Consider the following 23,722-nt stretch of genomic DNA (forward strand, 5'->3'; position numbering starts at 1 on the left):
GCATTTCCTTTGGAAATCAAGGTCCCAGAGTTTGGAGGAAGAGAGGAGAGGCACAGAATCCACGTTGCTTGAAGTCCTGTGTAAAGTTTCCACAGTCAGTGATGGTTTGGGGTACCATGTCATCTGCTGGTTTTGGTCCACTGTGTTTTCTGAGGTCCAAGGTCAACGCAGCCATCTACCAGGAAGTTTTAGAGCACTTCATGCTTCCTGCTGCTGACCAACTTTATAGAGATGCAGATTTCATTTTCAACAGGACTTGGCACCTGCGCACACAGTGCCAAAGCTACCAGTACCTGGTTTAAGGACCATGGTATACCTGTTCTTATTGGCCAGCAAACTCGCCTGACCTTAACCCTATAGAAAATCTATGGGGTATTGTGAAGAGGAAGATGCGATACACCAGACCCAACAATGCACAAGAGCTGAAGGCCACTATCAGAGCAACCTGGGCTCTCATAACACCTGAGCAGTGCCACAGACTGATCGACTCCATGCCACGCCGCATTGCTGCAGTAATTCAGGCAAAAGGAGCCCCAACTAGGTATTGAGTGCTGTAAAAATAAAAAATCCTTTTTTTGTATTGGTCTTAAGTAATATTTTAATTTACTGAATTTGGGATTTTCATTAGTTGTCAGTTATAATCATCAAAATTAAAAGGAAGGAAGACTTGAAATATATCTGTCTGTGTGGAATGAATGTATACATTATACAAGTTTCACTTTTTGAATGGAATTACCGAAATAAATCAACTTTTTGATGATATTCTAATTATATGACCAGCACCTGTATATACATGTATGAGCACACCAGGGCGGACACCATCAGGGCCTGCAGCCTTGTTAGGCAAGGATTATACTTTCCGCGTCCGTGAGAACGCAAGGGTCCGCGTGACGAAAAAATTGTCATCAAAGGGGGTATGCGTAGGGTCCGCACAGACGTCGACTAGCGCTCCCAGGGCAACAACCGACCTACTGCGCATGTGTGGAACGCGTCCGCAAAGCTGACTGCTGAAGGTAGTATAAACAGAAGTAATCCACGGGGTCTGCAGCTGTCCGTGTCCGCTCCAGAGTATTTTCGAGGCTTTAGAGTGGAGTCTCCTCAGCTGTCTTCTCACCTGGTCAGCATTGAGGCACACAGAGGTCACATATGGGGGAGGGGAGGAGTCGTCAGGCCGGAGAAGGCAGTTAACCTGAGAGCCAGAGGGGAGGGGTGAATAGGGGTCTCCCAGGAGGGTGGGGAACAGGGAGGAGGAGGGAGTAGTGGGGTTGGAAGTGCAACTCCTCTGCCAGTATGAGCATCACTGGCTTCAGACTGACTGGCAGCAGAGGAGTTGAAGGCAGCTTGGACATGGCCAACCAAACTTAATCTGTTCTATAACAGATTTTTCTCAATGGCTCCTCCCCAACTAACTCAGCTGTTGTCTGCCCTCAAACACCTCCAACCCCACTACTCCCCATTTGCTGTCCTCTCTCCCTTTCTCTTCACCATCTACACCACGGACTTCAACTACCACACAGAGTCCTGCCATCTTCGGAGGTTTTCTGATGACTCTGCTGTGGCTGCATGTATCAGCATGGTGACGAGGCTGAGTACAGATCTGTGGTGGGAGACTTTGTCACAGTGTGAGCAGAACCATCTGCAGCTCAATGTGGACATTGCGGAGGATTACAAATATCTGGGAGTGCACATTGACAATAAACTGGACTGGGCCAAGAACACCCAAATCCTCTACAGGAAGGGCCAGAACCTGAGATCCTTCGACAGCTGCCGGACGATGCTGAGGATGTTTTATGAGTGTGTTGTAGCCAGTGCTATCCCATTTGCTGTTGCATGCTGGGCAGCAGGTTGAGGGTAGCGGACGCTAACAGACTCAACAATCTGATCAGCAAGGCCAGTGACGGGAGTGGAGCTGGACTCTCTGTCAGTGGTGTCAGAGAGGAGGATGCTGTCCAAACTACATGTCATCTTGGACAATGTCTCCCACCCACTCCATGATGAGCTGCTCAAACACAGGAGCACTTTCAGTGCAAGACTCATCCCCCCAAAATGCACCACTGAGGGCCACAGGAAGTCATTCCTGACTGTGGCCATCAAGCTCTATAATTCCTCCCTCTAAGTGTTGGACACACTGGTCCTTAGTTATTAAACTGGACCTTATAATCTGTGCAGTAAACTGGACCTCATAATCTGTGCAATATTATCTGTTTAATAATTAATGTGCTCTCTGCTGCAATTCTGCTGCAATTTATTCACTATTACTGTTCACCATAACTATTCTTTAATAATGTAAATATTGTACAATTCACACTCCCTTATATGTTATATTTATACTCATATTTATATATTTCTTTATCTACCTACTTTCTATTATTATTTCTTTTCCTTATGCCTTGATGTGCAATGTGTGCAACTGTGACAAAATAATTTCCCCTCAGGGATCAATAAAGTATTTCTGATTCTGATGAATAGTGATATCAAGTAATGAAGAATCCTCTATATGTGCCAAAAAGACAATTTGAATAGCCTTAATCATAGCCTTTATTAAGACATGAACATATTTACACAACTAATGAAAATCATTTCTCAAACTACTGGAAGTAAGCTACGTTTATGTGTATTGTTATGTTCTCTTTCTAGCATCTGCCTTCCCATCACTTGTCTTGGAAAGCGCAGGGCTGTGAGGTATCAAGTGGACAGCCAAGATAATCAAACCAACGAATCTCCTCCAACAACAAACACACTGTACTCAAGCCAACAACCATAGATGTGCTAACTTTGGCCTTTGCTTCCACACACAAACACTCCAGTGGTTTAGGGGGGAAAAAGTTCCGCCCTTCTAAACTATACTGGCCAAACTATCTGATGTGGTCTGATGGGACGCAAAAAAGACAGCACATACCCCCTCTGGCTTGCATCTGTCGCAAATCATCCCTCTCTATCAAACAACAAGATAAGATTTCAGGAGAAAGCGCAGGGTCAGGGGCCTCATGTGGCTGAGGGTGTAGAGTGCAGGAAAGGCAGACGGAAATGAAGGTCAGGGATTTTTCTTATTCGCACTGGCACTTTTCTGATGTACAGCTGCTACCAAACAATCTTTCAAAAAGCTTCTATGCTTCTCTAAGAGTTTATGCAATGCAAAGGTCTGTTGAGAATACAAATGTCTTGTATGACAAAAACATAAAACAAAGATCAATTACGCTGTCCCTATAAACATTTTTAATGGTTCATACTGAATATAATCAGGGTCATATACATACACAAACATACATGTACTGAATACAAACCCACTGCAAATTAGGGCACAAAATAATGCTGATCTTAGCTAAAACAATCAGTTTTACCTTTGAGTCAGAACATGATACATAATCAATAGCACAGCTGAAAGGCACACTTTGACTGCTAATACAATAATTAATCATAGCCTATGATGACCACAGGGAATTTCTGCAGCTCCAAGTCATTTAGTTTGTGGTGAGTGAAGCAATGCTCTGGCCTTGAATACTTGAATACACACAGACAACAATTTAACCCTGTCAGCTGATTCTGCTTTTAGTTGATTCAATTCATTGTGGGTTTTAGTGTTTTCATGGGATTTGTTGACAATAAAAAATACAACACATCATCAGCCGTAACCTTTAAGTACAGTTTGATTGGAGGTACAGTATGTTTACTTGATCTGATCTTTTTACCCACGTCAGGTGTATATATGAACATTGAAACAGGTTATGGTTGCTCTAATCATTACTTCTGCTCATACTGACTGTAATGTGGGACAAAATCCAGAGTCCTTGTTTTGTGCAAAAATGTGTTTTATCTGAAATTAATGTGAGGCTTCAGCAGTCTGACAGATAGCAGATAGTTTAGTATAGAATTCCCTCTTTGTGTTTCTCTCAAGCTGCAGTGGAGGGATAGGAACAAAAAGAGGGAGTTTTGTATTAAAGGGCTGCAACTTTGGAAGATATTACCTTGATGTGTCTAACTTGGATCATGAAGCCTCATATCAATTTCAGATAAACTTTGTAACAAATTCTGCACAAAATGAGGACTTCTAGTAGCTATCATGTACAGGATGATTGAATACAACAAGCCAAACCTGTTTCTGCTGATATGGGCACATTGTTTCAAGACCGACTGGAAATATAGTGAACCCATCTTTTAAAATAATGTAAATCTTTTTATTTTTTAAAATAATAGTTAGCCTTGTGTTAATTTACAAAGCCAGTCTTTTTAAGTTAACTTTATATTCACCGTTAGCTTGCTTTTCACTGTCACATTGTAACTTGATTTGTCACAGCTCTATGGCTAATAGCTTAAAGAAATTCAAAAGTATAGTTTATCTTTCAAGAATGAAGTAATGTCACCATGTTTTCTTTTTATTTTGAACACTATTCCTATTTAACTACTAGATACTCAAACATAAACAAATGGCCTCAGCCATCTTCTCTGTCTATATTAGGAAGGTATACAAAAGTGAAATGAGTGATTCAGTCTGCCTCACTGTTGTCTGGAGGAGCAAGCTTACCGGACCGTGGCAGGTCAAGGAGTCATCATCAGCTCGCTCACACTGGGCATCACACTCCACACACACTGACGCGTTGGCATACTCTCGAATATCCCTGAGAGAAAGAGGAGGATAGGGATGGAGGGAGGAATTAAGATGGGTGGGGAATAGAAAGTGATGCAGGGGTGAGAAACAAGAGAGGGGAGCAAAACATCATGTGGTAAGTAATACCTAAAAACTTAAATTTAAAGTCTAATCCCAACTAGACGCCTGTGCCTTTTACTGGCCTGGTGACTCACTACCTATTAAAAGAATCAAACCTTTTTTTCATAAAAAATTTGAAATAACTAAGGTAACCTTAGCCTTTCATCCTTTCTACGGTAGTCTCTCTCTCACTCTCTCTCTGTCTGTGTGCATGGGGTTGGCCTAGATGCATTGTCTCTCAGAGCTAGATCAAATTAATGATATATAACTGATATGTTATCTGATATCCAAATTACAAGTATAAGTAATATCCATACTGTTAAATATAAATATACAGCTTCATAGTAGCCTATTCCCCATCTTTGCTAAGCAAGTTTTGTGGCAATGGAATTAAAGGCCTGTCCCATATAGACAGACTAAATTTACTAATTGATGCAAATAAAAGCCCAGGCTAATAAAAGTTTTTAAACTGAACTTAGATATGAAGGGAGCTAAAAAGCTTAGCAATAGGGCATCAATCACCTCTTTACCATTTGACTGCACATGTATTTTGCACCAAAATGATGGCTTGTAAAAGCTTAGAGTGTCTAAAATATTTTTCAAAGGTGTCAAGTTTAGTCAGTAGCTGAAATGTAAGAGAAAAGTAGAAGTTCTGGGGACCCACAAATGATGAATAACACCTCTTACTATATCAAACCCCACCTAATACTAAAATAAGTCATTTATAATATCTGTAGTGTTTCATGACGTTAGTGATTATACTTTTTTAGCATTTCCTAATACCCTTTTTACCCCAAAATTAGCATGCGTATGGAGGTTTTTTAAAGACTAGATGGACGGTTAGCCTAGCATGCTAATATTATAAAATAAATGGATGAGACGTTTATAGACATCCGCAGATAGAAACAGATGAAAGAGTTGCACCAGAAAAGGGGCAGAAATTTGCGTGTCCATCCAGGTGTCATGTTTCCATTACTGCTGATCGGAGCTGGAGCCGATGAATAACCATGACTACTGCAGAGTCCCTGGAGGGAAAGCCAATTAATCCTGATTGAACCCTTTCACACTGAAGACAAAAGCCAGATGTTAGCGGGTGTTAATGGTTTTTTTGTCCAGTGTAAAAGGGGGTAAATATTTTGATTCAGCACGGAGCACAGTGTAATTTTAAAAATGACTACATTTCACTGAATCATATTGTTGTTTTCTCTTATGGATTTCAAAATCCGCAGAAGTACACTTTCATTAGGCTATATCTAAGTCTACAAATTCACTGGAATCACCTACACCTTGCACAAAAGAAAGCCCTGTGGAATTCCTGCTAAATACTAATCTCAATGTCATATCTCATTTTATTTTCCAGAACATTCCCTTTATGAGCTTTCTTATTGCTGAACACGTTTGTAAATGATCCTTTTCAATCAATAATGTCAAATGAAAGTTCAGGATGCCATTTCTAGAGCAAAGACGACAGATGGAGGGATTGAAAGAGATAGAGGAATTATTTATAGTGGGTAGATTTGTCTGACAATGCTTGCTTTTAAAATAAAAGGTCAGTAGATGTAGTCACTGCTTCAATCTCAAACACATGCACGCACACACTCCTGTTACACTCGCAAGCATGGAGGTCGACACAGTTGAAAGTGCAGTACCTGCGTGGGTTGCAACCTTTTCAAAAATCAATTAAATTAAGAGCCTTGTTATTCAATTTCTGAAATCCCCTTATGATAGTAGAACACCAGAGTGGCCTCGAAAAGTCATTAAATTGACCACAGTGCGGCTGAGCTGGCACTTCGCCTTTTTCACTATAGGACAAGGAGAACGACTTTTGGGTAGTTCTCTTTTGGTCAGTGAGGGAAAACACAATGTTTAATCCCAGCAATAGAAAAAATGTCATTGGCCCAGTGGGATCTAAATCAAATTAGTATTAATTATGCCTCATCTGGCCTTCATAAAACCTTCCAGGAGGCAAGGGAGGTAAGCCTTTGTCTGGGTGTGTGCTGGTTGAAATAATAAAGGCTGCACTGTAGCTGGAAGATATCACTGACGCATAGGCTTCTTTGTGATGTTCTGCTAAATTCTGCTTTTTTGTATATTCTGCCCATTAAGGGTCAGAGATACAGCAACACATTTACTATGAATAATACACTTTTATGTGGTAATGCCAAACTTTTATGCTCACTCTAAGAAATAAAACATGTGAAACAGCATTAAATAAACATTTGAAATGTAAGGCAAGTTGAGCTCCTCGTCGTTTTGCTCTGTCTGACCCCTGTTGTGTTAGGAAATTTTCAAAATGCTGAGGTAAAATACACATACACTGAAACTCATTTATTTTTTGAAAACTAAAATTGTTTGTCCTAAAGCACCTATGTCCTCCAAGTTTTTATCTTGCACAGCTGACATGAAGCAATTTCTGCTAACTGTCATGCCACCCTTGTTAAGGTAGATTTGCTGCACTTCTACAGCAAAACCAATTAACATAGGAACCAGAAGGGAAGTCAGAGAGCACAGACCTCCGCCGACCTATCTCGCAATGGTAACAAAAGTGAAAAATAATTTTTGTATACGCCCACGTGATTCGGATCCACTCCAAAATTGAATACTTTCTACCTTGGCCCATGCTACACCCTTCCACCAAGATTCATGACAATCAGGCCATTGGTTTTATGTAATCCTGCTGACAAACAAACAAACAACACTGAAAACATAACCTCGTTGGTGGATGTAATAAAGGTGCTGTAACAAAAGTTTGAACTGCAGGGACTTGAAGATTTGACTAGGCTGATAAATAAAAGAAAAATAAAGGCACAAACAATAATGAAATATTCAGAGCATGACTCATAAAACACTGGAATTGCTCAGAGTGTAAAGAGTTGGGGCTGCATTCAATGAAGCTCTATATTTGGTAGATGATGTGCTGGTTGTGCTGTTAACGCGGACGGTGTGGGTGGTGCTGACGTGCAGGTGGACAGGTAGGCAGGGCGTGGCCCCGTGCGCAAGCAGTGACTGTGACACGCAGTGACACGCCTAGCCCCCCTGCCCTAACAGCACCATCGGGTCCTCGTCATTCCTCTCCAATGTGGCCACCACAGAGTTTTTGATCAAGTTGCGACTCCGAACTTAAAAGCATCTTTCCATCAGTTCTGTCGAGCAAAAATCTAAAATGTTATTAATGAAACTCACCAGGGGAGCGTGTCTTCTCACCCTCCGCTGTGCGGTGGAAAGCATCAAGCTATACTTCCTTTTAAAGTCAAGGGACCCCTATTGTTTGTCGAAACTCTGCAGGGGTGCTTTATAAACCGAGACTTACCACTACGTCTTAAATTGTTATTTTCACCCCCCGGCTCTTAAATATTATCCATAGTAAATAGAAAATTACTGCTAAACTTGAAAGCTGTAACAGAGAGCCTTGGGGTGTTCTTGAACTGAAAATTAAGTTTTGATGAGAAGGTTGTGTAGGGGGTCTTCCAACAATAGAGGAACATTGAACATTGCGCCACTTCCATTCATAGCTAAAAATTATATATTTGTCCTTGATTTGATTAGATATTACATTTTACAGCTGCTCCTCTCTCCTGAAACTGGAGACTCCGGAATGGTCCTGGAGGGGTTCTGTCAAGTACTTAATATATGATGGTATAATTGATGGCGGATTACTTGAACAACAACTGAAATGCTACCTCCTTCACAGGTCCGACTGCCTTAATGTGCTGAACGTGACCAGACGGCACCTAAACACTGTTTCTGTTCATACATTCTGTTCATACATTGTGCTGATGACGGACTGGCAGGGAGGCCAGTAAACATGGTGATCTTTGGAATTAAATCTTTCAAAATCAGGGGGAAATAGCTGAATTATTTGTCAACATACCTGTACACTAACCTTGAAGGTTGAAGTGAAAGTGATAACAGCCCTGAGAACCCATCCAAATATGAACCATTTTGTTATCGGGGCCTTTATACACTATAACCAGTAGCAAGATGGGTTGGCATTTGAACACAATCGCGACTGAAAAAAGTTGGGCAGGAAAGCTTTAGTTAAAACAGGTTGGCCATCTGTGCCAAGCCAAGTCTGTGACAAGCACTCTAACTTTTCTTTCACATTATGCGTTCATTGATAATGAAAGGCTTATCTAAAGGGACTATATGTACGTTTTTCAATGAAATTAATAAAATTTTCATTGCCTTATTGTCAATGGGCTCAAAACTCACTTAGAAAGGAAGCACACGCCTGTTTTCTCCGTTGCTTGCATCAGCCACTATTCAGCCATGTGTGCGCTCCCGAGCCTCTCTGGTACTACAGCGACAACACGGCAGCTAACGACATGCAGTCCACTAACACCATAAAACAACCGTCTCACAGCAAAACACAGGCTTCACGTAAGGATACAAAACAACAATAAAGGTTTGTGTGCTGAAGCCCATCAGACCAAACAGGTTCAGATGATGTTGAGTAAGAACAAAGTGAGCATTAGTAAAGCTGGAGCAACACAGAGAAAGTCACGGTAGCTCGCCAGCTAACGCAGGGCAGTTGCTAATGTTATCCAGTGCAAAGTTATTTCACCAACTAACGCAACCCATGTTACTATCCTGTGTACCAATGTTGATTTAGCCTGCAAGAAAGGATGTAATGGTAAAAAGCAAATGTGGAGCGATTTGTTTACTAATGTTAGCCTATAGTGATGCAGCCTGGAGCAGCCAGCTAACGCTACAGTAGCTAGGACCTGCCACTATTTGCTTCGTAACATTGAGTTTAGGTTTGTTGTGGTTTTTACCAATACTCAGGTACACAGCTTACTGTAACGTTGTAGTAGGGGTTTACCGGAGTTTCCAGTATATTGTGTGAAGCTGTCTCCCTGCCTGTCTATAGCCGCTGTCACTCTGCCTTTTTTCCGGGAAGATTGTGCCGATATGCGGCTGGCTGCACTGAATGAAGTAACGTTACAGAGCCAGTGTTGAGCTGCCTCTGAGACGGGTACGTTGAAGTAACAGAGCCTGAACATGTCTGGAGAAAAGCCACAGCCTGCATGCTGGTGTTCCTGCGTTTATTGCAGGATTTCTCTATGAAAGTGGTTGTGGTTGTGGTTGATTATGCTTGCTCATGAGGTCAAGCGAGCACGCATATGAGCACACGCCTGGTAGCAATCTTAAAATCGCTAGTGGCCGCTGGAAACTCCATAATGCCCTAGCCCAGGTGAAAAAAATTACATTTGTGCCCAAAGAATGTAGGGTATTTGGGGTGACAAGGAACAAGCAGCGACCCTATCTGTCTTAGTCATCTGTGTTTGTGTGTGTATGTGGGTTGATGCCCTGCAGATTTTGTTAGTGGTGATTTACATGGCCGAAAGAAAGTAGTGTCTTCACATACATCTGTGTTTTTCCGTGGTTTACATTCAGAGTGCTTTTGGAACTTGATACAGATGGCCATACTAAGATGGTGGGAATAAACAAGGTAAGGGTGCAGCTTGGCAATAAAATTGTGTCATTCATTGTAACCTCCTTGTTCTCCTTGAAAAGATCCATTGATCTTAATCTGCTGTGTAATTTTGCTTTGTAAATTATTCACAATCTTGGTCAGTCTGATAAAGCATGCGGGAGTGCAGAGCGAGAGGAAAGAGGTGGTGTCTTGTCATGTATAGAAGCTACCTATTATGTAAGACAAGGACAGGACATCGCTGGTCTTGTGCAGAGTTTTGTGTTCGTGCTGTGCGGCCGACAAATGCATGCACGTCGCGGTTCCTTGTGGGTCTATTTCAAGTACTATCTACAATATGATATTCTTTGTGTTGTTCATCAATGGTGATAAATGATCCGAATGTCCCGCGAGGTGCGGATAACTTGGCACAACAACTCTGCCACTATGGAACATCATACACTGCAGGGCTGCACACGCTACGCCTACACATGCGCGCTGACCCCCCCTTCTTTTAGAGTAATTTTGGATTTATATTGTAATAGGCTGTATATTAACTTATTGGGAGAAAACTGGTACTTCTATGTAAAATCAGACGTTGAGCACCCCCATATCGCCAAAATGGCATGATCCTCATTTTGTTTCAAGTTTCAACTGTGAGATTGACAGTTGAATCAGGCTCCGCCCATCTAAGCATCGAACCTTCGACTATGCGGGGTCAGCATTAGTGTTCATTTACATACTAAACAAACAGCAAGATGTTCAAAATCAAATCAAATAAGACATAAGCTATTGTTTTCATTTATAGTTCACAGGGAACCTCTTGCAGTGTAGCTGATGTGAATTGCTAGGCATTAAATGTTCATCTGCAATTCTCTGTAGTGGCCAGTAACATTTGTTCTTGCCTGAATCATGTCCCATGACATGATTAAGCTATGTTTGAGACTGAGAACATGACCACAAATACTGATATACTGAATATCTTATAAAACTACTTGATTCTGCTGGCAAAATATTATTTACACAAATGTAGATCTCCTCCTGTCCCACATTTAAATAAAATAAAAAAAGTATATGTAGCATATGGTCTTAGATGTAGGTATTGTATTGAACTAATATCATGTTCTACAAATGTCTGTTTGAATTATTTGATAAAATGTGGAAAAAAATTCTAAAACCTTCTGGCCAGGATACTGGCTTTGTAGTTGCTGTACAGGATGCCGTTCAGTCACACAAGTAGAGACGCAAAGAGCAGTGTTCACAAGCAGTGACTGCCATTGCAACACCTGCTGGCAACATAAAATAATATTAAAACACTGAGCGGCAGGGAAAAGCAGTTTTGCTTTTTTGATGATGATTATTTTTGCTGTGTGGCAAAGCCAAAAACAGTAAAAGTCTTTTTCTTCCTCTCTGGAAGTTTGCAGTCTCTTTCCTGGTGCACTGCGCTGATTACAATATAGCGTCACCACATAGGCAATTGCAGTTGCAAATGACAGAAATCCACAAAGGGCAATGCTTGCTAGACAATACTGTTTACCATGAAGATACCCGTCAGAGTTTTGTCAAGAGTTGGAGGCAACACATCACGTAATTGTCAGTGCAGGAAAAAACCTACTATGCCCTGGAAAAACTGGCACTTTTTGTCATTTTTTCCCCATTTTTGGTAAGAATTCTAACCTATGCACCTTTTTTTGTGAGCATCAAGTAGAAATGATTCACAGATATAGTGGGCAAATTAGAGGTCAAATTCCTAACATGATTAGGACATTTACAGGACATGTACTGTATCTGTACAATGAACCAGTAACTCCAGGGTTTCTATAAAGAAACTGCTTGGCCCAAGTGAAGTGGTAAAGCCACCTATATCCTACATCCTAAACACCAGCCACACGTATTCAATATATGGCCTTTGCTGTTTGAAATGGCTCCTTTGCTGAGGGTTAATGTTGTATCGCATAAACATCTGTTGTTGTCAGAGGAGATGGTTTTTGTTTTGTTCATAGTACCTTTGCTTTTATACACTGCAGGAAACCTTGAATTCTTCCTCATCTGCTGTCCCCTTCAGTCATGTAGCAAGAATCCTACTCAACCTCCAACTATCTATCTAATTAGCACTATGCAACTCTTCCAATCAGGATGAAATAGGAACAATGTGTTGCAAGTATCTGTATATCTATGTATGTGTGCGTGCACCTGCATAACTCACCCTTCGTAAAGGTTGCAGGTATCCACACAGGTTCGTCCACGGCTGAAAAATCTGCAGGAGAGGCACTGGTCTGGGCCAGGACCCCAACACCCTGCGTCTGAACACAGCGGGTCACACACCATGTGCTCCTTAGCTGCTCAATACACACATACACAAAAAGAAAGCACTTTGGTGACTCAGTGCAGAAGCAGAGAACAAACCCCAAATTGCCCCAAATTAGCTTGATACAAAATTAGCCAAAATAGTCTCATTATTTATGAAAAGACACAGAGCTAGACGTACTAAGACACACGCAATTTGCGAGGGTTCATTTTTGCATTAAATTTGTACGCCTCCGCAGAACAGCTGTTAATTTGCAGTGGTTTAAAAAAAGGTGTATTTTTGTGGGGATGACTTTCCTAAACAATGGCAGGAGAAATTACAGCAAGACACATGAATAGGTTTAGTTCTTAAAGACATGAGCTGGAGGACTACGCTATTTCTATTCAAGGAACAAGACATTGTCAAACAATATGCATTAAAACAATCACACAATGATTACTCTCCTGGATGAACTGATAGACGACCTAGTTCCTCCCACAAAATGGTCCGATTCGATCCCACCAGCAGTTTTTAAAATGTTACATTAATTAGGTCATTTCAGTGAAGACTGTGATGGGCGTCCTATGTGTGTGTGTGTGTTTGTGTGTATGTATATGTATATATATATATATATATATATATGCTGAGTCATCAGTGACGAAGCATTAATTGGAGCCAGCAAGCACCGGCAGATGCCATGCAGCCTTGTTGACTGATTTAACTTATAGAAGATTAGACAATAACTAAACCCTTTAACTTTATTGTCCACATTTACTTGAAGGGTTTAATTCGCAACACAGCCTTTTAGCTCTCTTTGGTGTCAAAACGCTTGAATATATAAATAGGCCTATTGAATCTTAAAATTACATTTTTTCTTTTGTTGTCTCTTTGGATAGTCATGAAAATTTATTGTAAAATCCACCTTTGATTTAGAAAAAGACAAGCATGAAAAGTGTGGGTTTCATTTACTTTGGATTGCATTCATTCACAGAGAGAAAATGCCCCTTTCTCCCAGCCCTTTCATTGTGAACAATCTGGATGCTGTTCTCTCCATTTCTGCTTTGCTGTTTCTCATATAGTACTAACAGACTCAGGCCATAACATCTCTCTTATCTTTCTCTCTCTCTCCCCCATTGTCCCCCTTCAGCACTCGGCCTTGCTATATCTGAGAGCATTACAGTGACAAAATGAGAGTGGTGAAGTAACATGGTGACAGAACTGCAGATACACTTGGAACTTTTATCATCCCGTCGGCGTCTGATGTGATTTCCCACTTGTCGGCAGATTTTAAAAGAGACTTTTCTCTTCTCGATAGCTATGGCCATGGTTATAAAAAAGGCCACTGCTATTTTCAAGGTCCCGGCCACATGTAAGCCAGGGCTATGCCTCAGTGTCAGCCATAGCCATGTCCAAAATGCCTAAAATTTCAGACAAAATGATGCAGATACATGGAGAAAACATGCAAAACAAGTGTCTTCTTTTAAGGGCAGAGGATGAAAGCATTGCCTTTCACAAGATCAAAACTACCTCTGTTAGGCTTCCAGTGCCTAAGGTAAACTGACCGGGCAAAGGAAAAGGTGAGGAGAAGGAGGAATGATGGTTGCTGAAAAGGAGGAAATAAACAAGGGAGAGGAGAGGTTGGATGGCTTTTTAACTATACAGCACTCGAAAGATCAAAAAGATACCAACTTCAGATGTTTCTGACACGGTTAAAAAACTAAAGCCCATGGGGCTCGAGCTGACAGGTGCCTTTTTGAATCCCATGGGAGACAGGAGAACAGGCTATGATGATGATTATGATAAAGGCTTGTAACAGGCAGGAAAGAGGGAAGGAGAGAGAAAGAGAGAGAGAGAGAAGGAAAGAAAGAAAATGGATATAAGGAAAAAAAACAGCCAAGTCAAAGAGAACTAAATAAAAATCAAGAGGACAAAATAAAACTAAAATAATGAGTGAACAAACAAACACTTGTCAGATAACTATAATAGTGGTAAACAGAATAAAAGGGTTGTGAGGACAGGAGGTGTAGTTGGAAATCAACTGTTGCCTTAAGTTTCCTGCATCCCTTTCTTAAAGTAAAGCAGTGCAGCCATTGAAAAGGCTAAAGAGTTTAGGCAGGATAAGGATTATCCTATCCTAAATGGGTTTGGTATGGTATTTATTTATTTTATTACTAAAGCTGTAATGTCGAAATTTTGGTGTAATCAGTTTCAAAATACATAATTTAGAAATTATACAATGAAATATTTTTAGATCTTTAGAAAACCAAAAATATCAACCTGAAGAAAGGTTCTTCACATGGTAAAAAAATCAGAGAAGTTCTTGTGATATGTTATCAATAACATTTCTCCATTACCTTGGACACCAAGGTACAGCCTATGATAATTAAAATGACCTGTGTAGGTCTATGATGCATGTGCAGTGCTCTGCCTTTAAGACATGCAACAACATTTTTGTATTCTTATCTCAACTTTCTCATACTTTTATCGTAAGGTGTGCTTATATGTGTGTTCCAAATAAGATTCAGCAAACTAACTTCACATAACTGTGTAAATGACCCACGTAAACATGATGAATGCCTTCTGTGCTTAATGTCAGGAAGTGTTCATTCATGAAAAAGACACTGAAGCATGAAAAGAAGAACTTTATGACTTTGGAGATCCATGAAGGAAAGTTTTTCATTTAACAGTGTCAGCAGTGGAATTAAGAGAATAGGGTTGGATTGCTGTGTCTGTCTGTGGAGTTGCGGCTCTAACAAGTTTCACATTTGCAGAAGCACAGCCGTGGTAGTCTAAACCAAGACAACCTTTCATCTGTCTCTGCCAATATATCAGAACTCTGTCACTCTCTTCCAGGGGCCCGCCGCATTAAGGCATCCAAAAGATTACACTCCCATCTGACCTTGTTAAATACAGAGACAAATCAACCTTAAAAAATAAAATAAAAATAAAAAAAAATAAATTTGTTCTGAGATGTTCATACTGATATTGTTGTGCTACACAGTAAAATCAATAGCTAATTTAAATGAATGATGACATCATTAAGCTATATGAATACATTTATACTCCAACTGCAGGGTCAAAACTCAGGTTTAAACTCAAAATTGTTTCAAAGTAATGAACTATATAATCAATTACTGAAAAGAAATAGGTTGGTATAACAGCAGACTAATTGCACATGACTCCTACAACAGGTCTAGACCACTCCTAAATTGTGTGTGTACTGAAGAGAAAATTGGTGAATGCATGCTCCTAAATCACTTGTACACACCACTTAAGAATAAATCTGTTTGTATGAGTGGTTCTTGCGTGAGGCTCATTGTTGCGAAGGCCAGCGTTATGAAACAGCCCTTTCTGGATAGGGTCTATTCTACTGAGTGCATTGATGGGGATAATATTGAATTAGCAATTTCTATCCGGAGATTTGACCTTCTGAAGAAGTGTGTGAAGAAAAAAAAAGTCTTTTCTCTCTCATATATTACCCCAAGCTCTGCTCTCTAAAAATGTTGTTAAAAAACACTGACATTTTATTGCTAATGAGCCATCACTCAACAGTACGTTTAATGACCCTATGATAAGCTCTGTGATTCCCTTTTGTCAAATATTTGCCCTGATGAAGTTGTAGTAGCTGAGCTTGAATTTATTATTTAATACTTGCTTTGGAACAAAGTGAGCAGATCTTTGAGAATGGAAAAAAAAATGTCTGACTGTCTGGTTTGCACACCACAGTTATCTACCACCAGATATGGACTCAGTAGGCTAACTTGTGAGATATTGTTAATACTCATAATGGTTTAACTTGACAAAAGTCCTCTGAAACATAGTAACTCTGTTCACGATCAGACTTTAATCAGCTCAGTGCAAAGTGATAGGTATTTAAAAAATACAAAGAGAAACCAGACAGACTTGTAGTTTATCAATTACACTCCAAAAAACTGTGGCCTTAATAAGTGAGCAGAAATTTGACTTGTTTGACAACAATTGTGGCTAACTTTTAACTTCAACTAATGAAGCTTCTTGGATGAGAGGTGAAACATCTACAATCCCACATTTCAACTTGACCTTGTACTACCTGGATGAATGACCACAAGAACAGGCCTAGTGGAAAGTTTTGTAATCTAGATGAAGTATGATTTGAAAAAAACCCAAAAAACATGACTTTGTTCTTAGTCGCGTCTGCTAGCTAACTCTATAGCACTAAGTTGGCACTTCAGCTCACAGAAAGTGCTACAGTGGAAATTGGTTTTCACTTGGTTTTCTGGTTTCTCTAATTGCCCAATGACATTTCTACATCACTACAACTACGCATGTACTCGAATGAAAATATGGGCATATGCAGACTACTTCTCCTCTGTTTTTGCTGCACTGTAAGGGGGCAAGACCCGCCCTTTTCCAGTCCCTGCTAGGCTCAGTCAAGTGTAGACACACACACACTCTGATGCACACAGAGCGGTGTGTGACTTTTGAGTCTCACCCAACGTCTTCAAAGTCACAGAAGAGAGAGAGTCTGTGTGTGTGTGTGTGTGTGTGTGTGTGTGTGTGTGTGTGTGTGTGTGTGTGTGTGTGTGTGTGTGTGTGTGTGTGTGCGCGCACCCAACACTAAGGAACTGCCCAGGGGAAAGGAGCACATGAACAGCAAAAAGGGGCCAACTCAATAATGCAAATACTGGCTCATTAATGAACATTATACATAAATGAATAATTGTGGCAGTGATATAATAAAAGCTCTTCCATTTTTAGAGACACCGCTTTTGTCTCATCACTTTGGATATTTGCCTAATTTAATTTGGCCAAACCTTGCCTTCTCTGAATGGTCCTGTTGGTTAATTGGTCTGATTATGGGATTATTTTAGTTATTGTTTTTAGTTGTCTTTAGAAATGAGTGCAATAATATCTTCTACTCAGACAGAGAATATTAGACATGATAAGTGTGTTTCTGCTATTACTATGTTCAGTATCAGTGCTGCTTTCTGCAGGAGCGTAGTGAAGACAGATTGTCTCACCTAGATAATCGACCTGGTTTTAGAGCTTGAGCATTGATCTAATACAGGTTTTTGCCACGACAAAGCAAGGCAAACTATGTTTGATGGACCTCCATTTCTGTTTTGGTACAGGAACACAAGAGTTTTTGATGTTTGTGATGATTTTGGTATGAACTTACAGCACTTCTGTGGGCTTTGGTTGTTGCGGATCAGAACTTTCTGGTTTGCAGTGCGGAACAGTCTCGTCCAGTTGACAGTGTTGTAGTAGCAAAGCTGGCTGTTCTCTGCGATGTGGACATTCCCAGCGCTGATCTCTCTTAGGGACTGGAGCTGCAGTGATGAGATGCCCTGCTGCTTTAATACCAGCAGGGAGATCCCACTGAGAGGGAGGAAAGGGTTGAGGTGAGAGGAAGAGAGGGCCAGACAGCAGGGAAAGAAAGATGAGAAGAGCAGGGAGAGGAAATTGGGGGGAAAAAAGGGGAAAGGAGAGGAGCAGAGTAGATGGATTTATTTCATGGGTTTTGACAGCAGAGTTAGGTTCTTCAAAAAAATCCAATCTTTGTTCTGTCATCATATCATGTGGCCTATTTATGAACATTGTATGATTCGCATACCCAACTTTCTCTCCATCAAATAATGTTCACGTGCAAAAAAACCCTACCCTTTAAAGGGGAAAAGTAATGCTGGCTAGAATACTGTATCTAAAACTTAAATCATGTGGTTAAGATTGGGGAGGGATGGTGTTCATGATTAAATAATAAAAACAAACCGGCTGGATGGAAATGTGTGAGATTGCAGTACAAAATCCAAATAGAACATTGAGGAGGGTGCGGCTGCTCAGTGGAAAACTCACATTCAATATGTTAAAGGAAACATACAGAGAAAACATACTTCAGTACTAAGGTGAGAAAACAATTAGCTACATTCCAATGTGCTCCTAATTTGAAGAAATACTACCATTAAACAACACTAGCAAAGTATGAGAAAGGCTACTGATTATCCCCACCATGGTCTGGTTTGTGTAGAATAATTATACCACAATATGGTCATTTCACCATGATCTAGAACAGGGGTGTCAAACTCATTTTCACCAAGGGCCACATAAGCATTTCGGTTACCCTCAAAGGGCCAGTTGCAACTGTAAGACTGTAAACATAACTACTCCTTAACATATTGTTAAATAACTGTCTCTTTATTTGATTATGTATTCAAGTTAAGGACATTTATCAGATGTAAAAATATAGCCATAGTAAGAAAATTTCTCTGTGTTATTATAACATAAATAAATGAATTTATCAGATTTAAAAACCCATTACTCCATCAATCAAAGATCAAACATTTCAAGTGAATAACAAAGACAAATATCATCAAACATAATCTTTTACAGTAACTTTTCACTTTTTCACAGTCCAGAGGTGCAGAACCATGGTAAAACAAATAATTGTGAGCTGCTAATAACAGATGGACAGATGAGACATTTGATAAAACTGCACACAGCCTTTCAGAGGGCATACGTCCATATAATGAGAGATGGTTTGATTAGCTGGAAAAATGCAGACATATGGGCGACTGTAGCCTAAGCCTAGTTCACACTACACGATTTTTAGCCCGATTTGCCGCTAGGCGAGCTACATAGGGATGTAGGCTGTGATCGGGAGAAAATCAGTGGTTGATCTGCGGTCGCCAGTCGTTGTGTGAACTACTCAACGACACATTTCTGACACATCACCGAAGTCTGCCACATATCTAGCATGCCAAATATCTGGCAGAGTCGGCCGACTCGACATCCACATCCAGCCAATGAGAGCAGGCAGCGACTTTTTCACTGCAAAACACATTTCACTCACATCCAGCTCTCTCTGACACAGACAGTCTCTGCTACCTGCGTGTGCTAATCATGGTGCTAATCCATCCTTTCACCCGTATTCTTTGTCTTTACAATTGGTATCTTTATAATAACAAACAACCGCTGTTTTATGTGTAGGTTCGCGTCATTTCCCGTTTGACATTTCAGGTGTGTTTTCGAGACCAGCATCGGGTGACAGAGTCGTTGTCAGCTCCTGCAGTGTGTGACCTCCTGTCACCGATCAGTCACGTAGTGTGAACGCAAACAACGACTTCAAGACTCCCGTCACAAGACGGCAAGTTGTGTAGCTTGACGCTGAAAGTCGTGTAGTCTGCGCGAGCCTTAACTAACGTTGATCCTTCATCACTGATACTGCCTCATAACACAAAAGACAAACATGTATTCACTTTCCCACCATTCATGAAATTGCCTTCCTTCTGCATCAATTGTGCTCGTCTTAGACATTTAGGGATTGTTTGTATACATTTCTCATCTCCACTTGTCGGAAAATAATGGCGGGATGCTTCTCGGGTCACAAAATCGACTTGCATTGTGGGAGATGTAGTTTATGGCAGCATAGACTTCTATTTAGGACAATCATGAATCTTTAAAGCTTTTGCGGGCCACATAAAATGACGTGGCGGGGCAGATTCGGCCTTGAGTTTGACACATGTGATCTAGAAGCTTTAATATTCAATCTTCTTTCAATACACTGCACGTGCTTTATTTTTGCTTCCACATTTTCCTGCTGCAACAATATAACATGTTTTTTTCTCTTTCTTTGTTTGCTCAAAGCCTACCCCGCTTAAGGCTCCACTTGAACACTCTAAAAGTGACAGCAGGCCAATGGGGTGCGGTATCAAGCATGGGATAAGGGTAGTTGGCAGGCTGTAATTTATACTGCAGCCTGCTGTTTCCTTCTGCAGGTGGATGACACACATGTGAACATCCCACAATCCAGACTATGCCATCAGCTGCTCAGACAATTTGTTTCCATCCAAATGTCACAGTAAATTTCAGAGCACCTTTAGAAAAATCACTAAAAATCAAAAGATAAATTACTATGTTCTACCAAATGGGTTAAAACAACTAAGTTGGCTTCTTAAATGTCAAAACAAACAATTATTTGGTTCCAAGTAATGTTAGATCCCAAGTCGTCACATATGCATGCATGGTCAAGACCTGTTGGCGTCAGTCTGTAAAGCTCTGTGGTAGATCAATTTCAATTTCAAAACAATTTATTTATCCCCATGGGGCAATTGCGAGACCCGTAGATTAGTACAAGTTAGGGTTAGGGTTAGGGTTAGGGCTAAGACTGGATGTTAGGGCTAACCCTAACCCTGGTCACTGATATGAGGAATCACAAAAGAATAACCTTGTTGAACTACGTGGAGACTTTGATCCTCAAAAAAAAAAAGATCCAAACACCATATTCAGATGGATACAATGTAAAATGTTCTAATCTACGAGCCAACCAACCGGAAGTGAAGGCCTAGGTGTAGGATATTTACCAGAAAAGTCAGAAACCAGACTTTTTAAGCCAGGTGACCAGCGTTTGTTTCCCATGTGAAACAAAAAGTCAACATAGAATGTTTTTATTTAAGTTATGTAGGTTACGTAAGTTGTGTAAGTAATGCAAAAAATTGCAGAGCAACGCATACACAATTGCACAAGTATAAATGCCTATGACGGCGCAGATAAACCAATAAACAGTTTGGCCAATGGTTTCACGCTATTCCACTGATCAAAACCTCACGGTAATGCTGCAAGATATACAGCAATGTGTCAACAAAGGCAAAGAAGAAGAATAGTGCTGGCTAGTAATCATGTAAGTTAATAATGCAGTTTAAAACCTTTAAGAAGAATTAACGATGCGAAGAAAATGCACTCGACATGTTTGTTATACGTCAAGGATACATACAATAGGTTTTGTTGCCTGATACTGAATGTAAACAGTTTTTGTTTACAGGGAAACTCCACAGGGCACCTTTAATTGTGTACAATTCTAATAACATTGTAACTGATTTTGTGGGATGGTTTAATACATCAATCTATTAACACATTACTTTTCCTGTCCAAGTACTAAGCTCTGTTTGAGGCAGTGTTGACACGCTCTGGTATAAATTACACTCCTGGTCTAAAAAACATCCACTCACAGCAAAGCTATGATGTTCTCAGGTGCGTACCTGTACAGCGCTCTTCCCCCAATAGTTGCCAGGTTGGAGAAAACACTCAAGTCTGTCATGTTGTCAGGCCAAGACTGGATGTTCAGAAAGCCTAAATGGGGGCACACACACACACAGAGGTTATAATGAGTCACCAATACTGACAGACTAGAATCAGCTGTCTATCATATCCTCTATTTCAAACAGTGACAAGAATAAAATGAGTAGGGAGAGTTGGCATCTCTCTGGAATTAGCAACATTCCAGGACCACAGTAACCACACCACCTGAGTCTCATCAGAAAGCAGCCAAGCACTTCTAAGCCAGAAAAATGTTATAGGCACAGAAAGTCCACAGAGGAGTTTGGTGCCAGCTATGACGAGTGGAAAGTTGGATATATCAATATTTTTGCATTTCCTTTATCTGCCTCTCTGCTTTTGAATCATTTAGAAGATTAAATGAATAGCTGAGAGGATGGCTGTGGCTCATTTAGGATTTTCAATAATGGATTCAGAAATATGAAATATTTAGCAGGGAAATGGTAGGGGGGTACAATCCCCAAGCCAGTACCGGAGGACAAACAAAACAGTTGGATGAGGCTATGAGACCACGGGAAAATGCACAGAGGGTAGGGGAGTAAAGGTAAGAGATGGTGGAAGTAAGGGAAGTCTAGGTAACTAACATGACAAAGAAAACACAAAATGTCAGAAATTGCTTTGGCATTAAAAGAAAACACAGAGGTCACATGCTGTTCTTGTATTGCCATCCTGACAAAGGGGGAAGAGAAAGAATGTTTTTCTTCTCACCATCCATCACCACGGATGGTGAGAGAAAACCTTGGTGTGATGGGCAGTGTGGCGCATTCTCCAATCAATGAACAGTATTTTCGACTCCATTATATTAAACTGTGTGCTTTCTTCCCGCAGGATGCATAACTTTGTTTATCCAGAAATGGAGGGATGGTGGGGGTGGGTGGGGCGTAAAGCCGAGTTGCAAAGAAGGCCGCTCGTGGCTTGTTGACAAGAGAGCAGTAACCTTCAACAGCACGTTTATCAGTTTGTGGAGATCGTTTTGTTTGTTATGTCAATCCCAGCTGAGCAGCGGCACGGTCTGAGCGAACGCTTATTAAGAGTGTTTGATGAGAGAAAGAGAAAAAAAAGGGGGAGGTAATTGTGAGGAATCACACACCAGGGCTCATGAGCTGAATTTGATACACATCCTCACACTAGAGCTATTCTTCTTGTGCAAGAGCACAAATCTTATAACCAAACCGGCAAAGATCCTCCAAAATAAATTCAATATTATCAAAACTTTCCAAAATGGAAAACTGGTTTTATGTGATATTTATGTATAAATGTATAAAATATGTTACAGGAAATGTTTTTGTTAAAGCTAACAACAGTTCTGGTATTTGTCAATCTTCTTCATGATGATGATGGCCTCTTAGCCCAGAGGCAGCAGTGCTAAACATCAGTGTTGTACTTGTTGGGCCTAATTATCTTAATTGACAAACGCTGCAGTGCTGAGGAACCTCACAGCTCCACCACAGTGTTCTTTCGGGGATGGGGTGCTTCCTAAACAAGGTAACAATCTACTGCCTGTTGCATACTTGCCTGTGTTAATGTAATACTGGGCTAACATCACACATGCTACATGCTACTTGTACAATGTAGATACAGAATCTCTGCAGACAGTTCCTCAACCAACCAGGTAGAGAACATGGATGACTGATGTTCACCAACATAGTTGTCAACACTACGAGCCTTAATGAGACACTTCAAGGTGTGAATGTGAGTGTAGTGTGTGTGACGCAGAAAACAAGGTGATGTTGGAACTTATTAGCACTACTCACTTTACAATTGCAGCTGTTTCAATAAACAAAGAGAAAAGAGGAAATGATGAGTTGGGGAAAAAAATAATGTAGCCTTCTTATCAGTTTTTTTCACATTTTTCTCACCTTTCTGAATGAGTGCTTTTGTGCAGAAAAAGGCAAAGTGAAAAGATCACCTAGCAGTGATTCATGTTCTTCCGAGAGCCACATCAGTGGCACACCAATGCACAAAGCAAATTACAGCGTGGAGCCACTTAGAGTACAAGGCCATGAGCTCGCAAGCAAAGGTTAAGAGTGCTTAAGTTGTGGTGATTACATTCCGAGTCACAACACTGAGAAACCCACTTATGTTAAATTGCGAGAGTTGATCGCCCACTGTTTGGATGAAATCTGAACTGGAGATATGTCTTTGAAGATGTTGAAAGAAAGAAGCAAGAGTCACTGAAAGAAAGAAAGAAAGAAAGAAAGAGTGAGAGGAGAGAGAAAGACAGGTTTGG

At 40.5% G+C, this 23,722-nt stretch overlaps 1 protein-coding gene across 2 annotated transcripts in view; it reads right to left on the reverse strand.

Moving 5' to 3' along the window:
- Nucleotides 1–23,722, reverse strand: part of LOC123973492 (receptor tyrosine-protein kinase erbB-4-like) — a 366,438-nt gene that overhangs the window by 68,310 nt on the left and 274,406 nt on the right. For both annotated transcript variants that reach the window (XM_046053563.1, XM_046053564.1), the window contains 4 exons: nt 21,417–21,507; nt 17,564–17,763; nt 12,325–12,457; nt 4,523–4,616 (listed from right to left, as the gene is read on the reverse strand). In XM_046053563.1, the coding sequence (XP_045909519.1) occupies nt 4,523–4,616; nt 12,325–12,457; nt 17,564–17,763; nt 21,417–21,507 (518 nt within the window). The remainder of the gene's footprint in view (nt 1–4,522; nt 4,617–12,324; nt 12,458–17,563; nt 17,764–21,416; nt 21,508–23,722) is intronic.

Source organism: Micropterus dolomieu, linkage group LG07 (assembly GCF_021292245.1).
Source record: "Micropterus dolomieu isolate WLL.071019.BEF.003 ecotype Adirondacks linkage group LG07, ASM2129224v1, whole genome shotgun sequence".
Classification (NCBI taxonomy): Eukaryota; Metazoa; Chordata; class Actinopteri; order Centrarchiformes; family Centrarchidae; genus Micropterus; species Micropterus dolomieu.